This window comes from Hylobates moloch, unplaced genomic scaffold (assembly GCF_009828535.3).
Source record: "Hylobates moloch isolate HMO894 unplaced genomic scaffold, HMol_V3 SCAFFOLD_14, whole genome shotgun sequence".
NCBI classification, from domain to species: domain Eukaryota; kingdom Metazoa; phylum Chordata; class Mammalia; order Primates; family Hylobatidae; genus Hylobates; species Hylobates moloch.
The window spans coordinates 13647630-13656538 of NW_026652289.1; the positions used below are offsets into that span (position 1 = coordinate 13647630).

The 8909-nt window shown below is 51.2% G+C and overlaps 1 protein-coding gene across 3 annotated transcripts in view; it reads right to left on the bottom strand.

The window, feature by feature from the left end:
- EVA1C (eva-1 homolog C) overlaps positions 1 to 7416 on the bottom strand; it is a 112187-nt gene extending 104771 nt beyond the window's left edge. For all 3 annotated transcript variants that reach the window (XM_032174533.2, XM_032174532.2, XM_032174534.2), the window contains exon 1: positions 5954 to 7416. In XM_032174533.2, the coding sequence (XP_032030424.1) occupies positions 5954 to 6776 (823 nt within the window). In that variant the 5' untranslated portion in view covers positions 6777 to 7416. The remainder of the gene's footprint in view (positions 1 to 5953) is intronic.
- Positions 7417 to 8909: the final 1493 nt, after the last annotated feature.

The window sequence follows — 8909 nt, forward strand, 5'->3', positions numbered from 1 at the left end:
CAAGCACAGAAGTTCTGACATTTTTTTCCTACCCCACTGGACCACTTTGTGAGTGCACCCACTTTGGTAGGACTGTGATGAAATGATGCTGATGGAAGGGTAGGAAAAGCCAGTCTATTCAGAAGGCAACCGAAATGGCAGCAATCACCCCATGAACTATCAAGAAAGGTTAGGCAAATTGTGGTACTTTTTTTTCTGGCCTTGCTCCTCCCTACCCCCAGCACCCTTGCAGGCGAAGTCCCCAGCCTGGCCCCATCCCTGTACTCCGGCCAGCCCTGGCGCTGGAGCCTGCCTCAGCTCTGCTCCCTAGCTGGGTGGTCTTGGGCGAGTTTGTTACCCTCTCTGAGGCTGAGTTCTCATCTGCAAATGAGACCGGTCCTGATCTCATAGAGTTGCTATGAGGATGAAATCAGATAAAACTGAGTTCAATTAACTTTTACCCTCTTCCTTTCTGTTTCTTCCCTGAAACTGCTGCTAGGCTCCCCTTTCCAATAAAGCACCTGGGAGACCAAAGCCATCAATAACAGGGACCACTTGTGGGCCGAGACTCTTCTCTGCCATAAAAAGAGCCGGCAGAAAACTTTTCAGATGTAGTCACTTTCCATGGAAACAGATGAGCAGATTCAGACACTGGCTATTCATCTCTCTTCTCCTGTGGCCTCTAGACAACTCCTTCGGACATTTGGTTTGTTTTTCTTTAGTTACGAGCTAGCTTTTCACTCCATAAATTTTTTTAAAGTAAAGATAAATCTTCAATAAAAAGGATGATGTGACTGAGGCATAATAAAATGCAGAGGGAAGGGTGTGTGCATGCGTGTGTTTGCATGGCTGTGCATGCACAGGTGTCTGTGTTGCGAGGTGCTGATACGCTGGGGAAATACAGTCCTGGTCTCCCTGGTGATGAGCCCTAGGGTAGGGGGTGAAGGGGACACCCAGCCACACTCTGTGCCCTTGGATGACCTGATGCACGGGCACGAGGTCACCCTCCCCTCTGAACTCCGGAGATGTGGTCCTCAACTCTAGCTGCATGTTAGAATTGCCTGGGGAGCTTTTAAAAAGAGATCAGCGACTGGCTCTTCCAGGGCCAATTACATCAGAAGTCTTGGGGTGCAGCCTGAATGTCCATAGATTTTTTTTTTTTAGTCTCCCCAGGAGATTTTATTGTGCTGCCAGGGCTGAGACCCAATGCTTATCTGAAAGCAAATAACAAGGTTCAACCTCTCCAAAATGAACAACTGTGTCCATCAATACTGAGTTCCCACCTCGAGGCCCCCGGGATCAATTGAATTACCATATTTCTATACCCTGGAATTCCTGGCCAATGAAATAAAGAGCTACCAGTCAGGTTTATTTATTGGGCTGCAAATGATCTAAGTTTTGGCTGAACTTCATCCCACTAAAATTCAAGCATTGGAGTCTAATCTCTAGAACTTCAGACTATGATAGTATTTGGAGACAGGGCCTTTAAATAGGTGACTACATTAAAATGAGATCATTTGAAGGAGTCTAGTCCAATATGACTGATGTCCCTATAAGAAGAGGAGGTTAGGGCACAGACACACATGGAGGGAAGACCATGTGAAGATATAGCAGGGAGATGCCATTTACAAGCCAAGGAGACAGGCCTCAGAAGAAAGCAACTCTGCCAAGACCTTCATCTTGAACTTCTAGCCTCCAGAACTGTGATAAAATAAATGTTCCTTGTGTAAGCCACCCAGTCTGTAGTACATTGTTATGGCAGCCCTAGCAAACTCATACAATCTGGTACCAAGTACCACTTAATGCTCACTTGGGCTACCAATGGCAGGGACTGGAACACTGGCCCAGGCCAGGTGGGGTGGTGCACACCTGTAATCCTAGCTACTCAGGAGGCTGAGGGAGGAGGATCGTTAAGGCCAGGAGTTTGAGGCTGCAGTGCACTATAACTGCACCTGTGAATAGCCACTGCACTCTGGCCCGGGCAGCAGAGCATGACTCCATTAAAAAACAACAACAACACTTCTATTATAGAGTGACCTTTATTTGAGGTCTGAGGACATTTGGGTACAAGGAAGGCCTTAAAGACTGCCCCACTCTCCTTGTTTCCCATCCCCTGTCGCTTCTACTTCTCACATTCACCACTATGTGCCCTAGGGCAAAATCAAATGTGGAAACATATGGTCATGTCTACTTTGTCCAAGGGCAGGAGTTCTTGAGGAATTCACGTGGGAACTAGAACAACTTTCTACCCTTTCCTTCCCTCCCTTCCCTTCCTTCCTCCCCACCTCTACCTAGAAGCCCATCAATCACTTTGAACTTCTTGGAGAAAAAAAGGGAACAAAAGAAAAAGAAAAGGAGATGCGGGGTACAGTGGCTCATGCCTATAATCCCAGCACATTGGGAGGCCAAGGCGGGTGGATCACTTGAGGCCAAGAGTTTGAGACCAGCCTGGCCAGAATGGTGAAACCTTGTCTCTACTAAAAATACAAAAATTAGCTGGGTGTGGTGGTGGGTGCCCGTAACCCCAACTACTTGGGAGGCTGAGGCAGGAGAATTGCTTGAACCTAGGAGGCAGAGGTTGCAGTGAGCCGAGATTGCACCACTGCACTCCAGCCTGGGCAACAGAGTGAAAATGCGTCTCAAAAAGAAAAAAAAAAAAAAGAAAAAGAAAAGGAGAGAAAGGAAAGAAGTATGGAGGAAAGAGAAGACCTAGCTTGCCTTCAGCAGAGAAACAACACAAATTAGAAGCACACACACACACACAAAACAGTAAGTACTGAGGGACCATCACAAACTACATACAAGAGACACACTGAAACACCACTCTTTAAGGCAAAAATGTAGAGGATCCCTTGCTTTTTATGGCTGCTACTCAAGAGGGCACCCCTCCCTCCTCTCAGCACTCATCCTCAAGCTCCAGCTCCCTGTCTTGTTCTCTGAACAAAGACGATGGGCATAACATTATACTTCTGGGGTTTGTTTTGTTTTTTAAGTCGATGATGAATTTAGACGTCTCAAGCCAAATCCTCAATTTGAGAATGCAGTCAAATGAACAGAACTCTATCCCAAAGAGGAAAGTGGATGAAAGCCAAGCACATTTGAGTATGAGATTAAGGATCAGAGGCACTAATTTTGCATGAACTTCTCTTGCCTTCGCTGGGATTCATTTTTAATGCAGTGATGATAGCCTTCCAGTGGCCGCTGGCGACGTCTCAAAATCTTTGGGGATGAGAGAGAAGGGGGTGTTTGGGGAGCCTGTTTACTAGCAGGCTTGGAGGTGATTAGAACAAGTCACGAGCATGGACGGAGAGGAGGAGGGGGCCACAATGCTGCCTCTGGCTTATTAAGAGTGAGATCGATGCTGGAATCCCCGAGGGCAAAAAAAATCAATGACCCAGGAAAACTACACCAGCTGACAGCCCCAGGAAAAGGCTCAAGGAAGAGCCGCAAAGAAGAGAAAGGCTTAAGGCACTTTCCAAAACTCTGCACTGCTAATCTCCTGGGGGGAGAAAGGGGCCTATATTGTACAGACAATGACTGGGACCCCTGACATTCTGGCACTTTCTTTCACATGGATACACCATCCTCCCTCCTCCTTCACAGGGCAGAGGGATCCCAAGTTTCCTCTATCCTCTGCTAGTTTTTGATGTTCCCCTTATTTAGAAAAACAGGCGAGTATCTGCATTGTCAAACACTGCTCTTTAGCCCTGGTTATTGTGATCAGGCTCTGCAGGGGAGGATCCACTGTCTCTTTCCAGGCCTCAGTTTTGGTTTCTATGCACTCCTTCAAGTTCATAAAAAGGAACAGGACCGACTGTCCCAGGAACACAGGCGGCAGGCTTTGAGGCCACATGGGGTTCGCGTCAGCTGAAACACTGAACCGAACAATAAGATGGTCATCTTTGGAGCTTAGGAATTTGCAGAGGGAGGGCAGCTAAAATCCAAGTCAAATGAGCCAACTTTGGAAGATGATCTTTCTTTCTCCCTGAGATTTTTCTAATATTTCCCCGACCGCACATGATATAGAATTAAGGTTTAAACTTAAGTGCATCCGTGGTTTGGGAGGACATTATATTTCTTTTCTTCTCCCCAAAAGGCTTCTGACATGTTCTCCCTAATCTTCAGATCTCTGGAGAGCATCACTGATGAGAGGAAAAACGGGGGCTGGTTGTGGGTGGCAATATCACCACCTACTGCTGGCTCAGGGAGTTTGAAACCCTGGAATTCAGGTTCACATGGAAAGCAGAAGGAAATGCCTTTTATCGTTTATACTATTTAGAATAACGTGTATCAAATCATTCATTTTACTAAGGAGTTGATAGCTCAACTCCACTGTATGTAACAGTTGCTAGATACAGACAATTCCAAACTTGGGTGGTAATCTATAGACTGTTACAAGTATTGCAACTGCTTCGCTATAGCAACAAAACTCTTAAGTGTCTATAATCTGTGAAAACAATCTAATGGTTACACTGCAATTTGCCTAAAGCAATATTTGTTCAGTTGCAATGATGTCACACACACAAAAAGGCTTGTCAGTTTTCAATTATTTCCTTAGAATTCAGAGCTAGATGGTGGCTGAACTCAGAACTACTTTCCATAGCTCTCAAATCAGCTAATACAGAGCTTTTCTAGCAGCCAAGAAAGTTCTAGTAGTACCAAAAAAAAAAAAAAAAAGTTAATAGCACTTGAAAAGTCTGATGCATTTCCCCAGAACTCTTACCACAGATTTCTGATCCTGGGATGCTTGATTTTAAGGGCCATGGGTGGCTTGCCAAACAGGCATATCTTGGCTTCCTTTGCTAGGTAGGAATATTGCCTTGATATTACATATTCAGAGCAAAGAACCTCTGACCTAAGGGCTCTCCACTAACAATGACATTCTCTGTAAGTAAACTAGAACCCCAATTCAACTTCTGGTTTGCCCTTGTTCTTTGCTATGTACTAGCCTACTACACAAACAGGACTGAGGAGGACTCCCTTTACCACCATTATGTTGCAAAAGACTGCACTGCAGGACCCGATAGGGACTGACTGTGCAAAGCCTGAACTTGGCAGAAGATCCCTGGAGAAGGAGGAGTATGGGGCTCAGAGCTGCTCTCTAAGCTGGGCTGGGGAATGCTGAAGGCCTCCAGCCTTGCCAGAGGGAGATCCAGATCTGCTTCAGCGGCAAGGACATCTGTTACCTTAAGCAATTGCAGGGCTAACTTAAGCATGTGCTCCTATGGCTATCGTCAACCTAGAAATCCCTTTCACTTTGGGGAGTCACACCTGTAAGCTCAAAACTATCTGAGATCCGCTGCGAGAGCCTGGATCACAATTCCCCAAAAGAAAAGCCTCCTAGTTTATTCGAGAGTAGGAAGTCATTATTTTCTGTGAAGGAAACTGGAATTGGAGAGGGAGGACCCTGGTACACTTTGGCAGACAGGCTCCTCTCTCTTATCTAAGTATCTCCTCATCCCTCACTGCCTTTCCACCAGACCTCCAGTCCCCACGGGCTTCCCTTTCTACCTGCCAATGTGGATTCGAGGTCAAGTGTCTCCTGGGCTAGTCTCCTTACATGGGCAAACGGGCTACGCGGGTGACAAACCCGGCGCAACGCCTCCGACCACAACACGTGTATTTTACAGCGCTGGGCGCGGCACGGGGCTCAGTTTAAGGAGCCTCCATAGAACGAGCGAGCGTGGGTCAGGACCAGCTCCCTAGTGCTAGGAAATTGACGAGGTCAACAGCAGGGCGAGAAACTCTAAATACATTACACACCCTTCCTTCTTGGGAGTGGCAGTCCCCTGTCGCCACTTCACTCGCAGCCACCTATATGCCAAGGGCTCACACCAGACAAGACAAGTGTCTGTGAGCACGCCTCAACTTTAATCCTACCCGGCCGTGTCCGCTGGGGCGGCTGCCCCCAGTCGAGGGCTCACCTGGGCGCTCCGCGGTGCCGGGGGCGCACAGCCAGGGAGGGCGCTCTTACCAGAGAAGTCGGTGAGCGCTGAGATCTCTTTGGAGCAGACCAGGACAGTGCAGTAGAAGAGGCGCAGGAGCTGCCCCGGCGGTTCTACCTGCCGGCGGAGGCCGGGATGCTGCGCGGGCTGGGGCGTCTGCGGCTGGCGTGCGGGTCCCGGCAGAAGCATGGTGCGCTGCGCGGCGGGGCGGGGCGGGGGCGCAGGCCCGGGACGCGCTGGGGGTCGCAGGGCTAAGGACGGCGTCACATGGCGGGGAGAATCGATGGCCAGCGGCTCCGCGGCCCCCCGCCGCCTCCCTGCGCAGGCTGCCAGAGCCTCCTCCCCTGCGCGGGCCAGCCCAGGCGCCCCAGCAAAGGGGAGGGGGCGGAGAACTGGGGCGGGGCGAGGATCCCCGAAAAGGATCCGCGTAGTTTCCCCGAGAGGAAATCTCCGCTGCCGCCGTGCCGGAGGAAGCGAGGGGGGCCGTAGGGAAAGCGCAGCCTTCGCGCGCCCCGCGGCTGCCCAGGCCGATCCCTGGCGCGCTGCCCGCCGCGGAGGGCGCCCCCAGTAGCGCGTCCTGGGCCGCGCACCTTGAGCGCCTTCCACTCCCGGGAAACAGCCGGGCACCCGTGGCCCTGCCCGCGCTGGCCGGGTGCCAGCCTCGCCCTGGCGGCAGAAGGAGCGCGGCCGGTGCCCGTGACGCACTTTGGAGCCAGCGCCGCGCGTGCAGCTGGGGCGCCCCCGGGGCGGGGCCCATCGGGGGCCGCGGGAAGGTGGGGTCCTGGAGGCGTGGGATCGCACCGCTGCCATCCCCGCCACCCGCCGCGCGCCACGTGCAGTCACCTGGCACATACAGTTATCGCCATTTCACAGAAGAGGAGACTGAGCCCCGGCGCCGTGCCCAAGCTCTCTCAGCCAGGACGGCGACGAGCTGGAGGTCTCAAAACCGGTCAGATGGCTCCGGAGCCGGGATCTTTAGCTCCAGCTCGGCTTCCTTTGGGTACTGGTTGTCCGCAGCGCTGGGGGATCTGACACTGCACCGGCGCAAACAGCCTCCGAGCGCTAATAATTGGGCTTTGTTTTAAAGTGGGCCACAGCATCTTTCTGAACCTCTAGACTGTGCGCGGGGTGACCCACGTTTGGACGCCAAGCCAGTGGCCTAGGAGTGGCCTGCGTAGCCCCAACTCAAGGGTATCGAGGACAAGTGCGCGAGGGGCTCCGTGGCTGCTTGCCGGGTGCGGGTACCTGGGGTCCGGCGACCCAAACCCTACGGACCGCGCGGGGCCGGCGGGAGGGAGGAGGGCGGGCGCTAGGCACACAGTGTTCCCGAACCCCGCGGGAGGGCCTGCCAAGTTCGCGGCGGGCGTGACGCGGAAACGTGGATAATGAAGCCCAGGGCGGGGCCGGACGCACTGCCGGGCGGGCTACAGAGCTGCGAACGCCCCAGAGTGTGCAGGGACGCCTGCAGGAAGAAAATGCGGCTGAGGGTCCCCCTGGGACCCACTCAGAGGTGGGCCGTAAAGATCCCGGAAGGGTGGATGGCATTAGATACCACCCAGTACTCCAGCAGGGGCTGGGTCACCGAATTGGGATCTTGGCCCCTTCTTCCAGTCTGGGGAAAGGTGTGTTAAATGCTAAACATCAGTGTTTATCAAGTGAGGCCCAGTCTGCCTGGCATAATGATTTTTAAAATATACATTAAAATATTAAATAAAAACTCAACCTCCCCAATAACTTTTGAACATAAATATTAGTGTGCGCGCTCTAGGTTAGGGAAACAGGCTGGGAGTGTGGGTAAGGATGCCCAGCACTAGGAGCCACAGGGTAAGTAATGTTTGTTCAAAACTCGGGTCCCTCCTGTACTTTCCATTCTGTCTGTTCATTCATCCAGTTTAGATATGAATTGGTACCAACGTGTGCCAGGTTCTGTGCTAGTGACTAACAGTGTTGGCACAGGGAGGCAGCCATGCTCCCGAGTCCTGGGAGTGGGCAGCGCTGCCCTGTGGGTCTGCACTGGCTTCCAAATGTCTAAGTGGGCACTGTTACTGTGACAGCATCCCCAGGCTTTCTTATCTGGTAAAGCAGAGACTCAAACATACTTGCACACCAGTATTCATTGCAGCATTATTTATGATGGCCAAAAGATGGAAGCAACTCCAGTGGATGAATGCGTACAGTTATTATTACAGCAGGAAAGACAGACATTGGAAAATAATCCCCTGTGAACGGACAGGAACCACGGGAGCAGAAGCGAGGAATGAAGGAGCTGAGCCGGAGGGAGGAAGGGAGACATTCAGGAGCATTTTAAGGCAAGATGGATGAGAAAGATAGAGGATGAACTGGCCAAGCAAAAACTAGCAAAACCCGGGTGTTGCGGGAGGATGAACATTTTAGAAAAAGGGACCAGCATGTTGAAATCCAAAAGGAGCATGGCTGTCTTGAAGGATGGAGAAAAGTCTAGACAGCTGGAGCAGAGCAAAGGGAAGAGCCAGGGGACTTGGAGGTCGGCAGGCCAGAGCTCAGGGCCCTGGAGACTTTGGTGAGCATTTCCATCTTTTATCTTAAGCCAGCAAAGAACTGTAAGTACGAAAGTGATGTGATTGGATGTGTGTTGGTAAAAAGTCCTTCTCAGCTGCTGAGTGCAAATGCACTGGAGGAGTCAAAAGCAGGCCCTGGAAGTACATATGCCAAATAACTGAAAGCAGAGACTCAAACAGATACTTATGCACCAATATTCCTTGCAGCATTATTTAGAAGAGCTGACAGATGGAACAACCTCAGCTCATGAATGGATAAACAAAATATGGAATGTGGCCGGATGCAGTGGCTCATGCCTGTAATCCCAGCACTTTGAGAGGCCAAGGCGGGTGGATCACTTGAGGTGAGGAGTTCGAGACCAGCCTGGCCAACATGGCAAAATCCCGTCTCTACTAATGATACAAAAATTAGCCAGGCGTGGTCGTATGCGCCTGCAGTCTTAGCTAC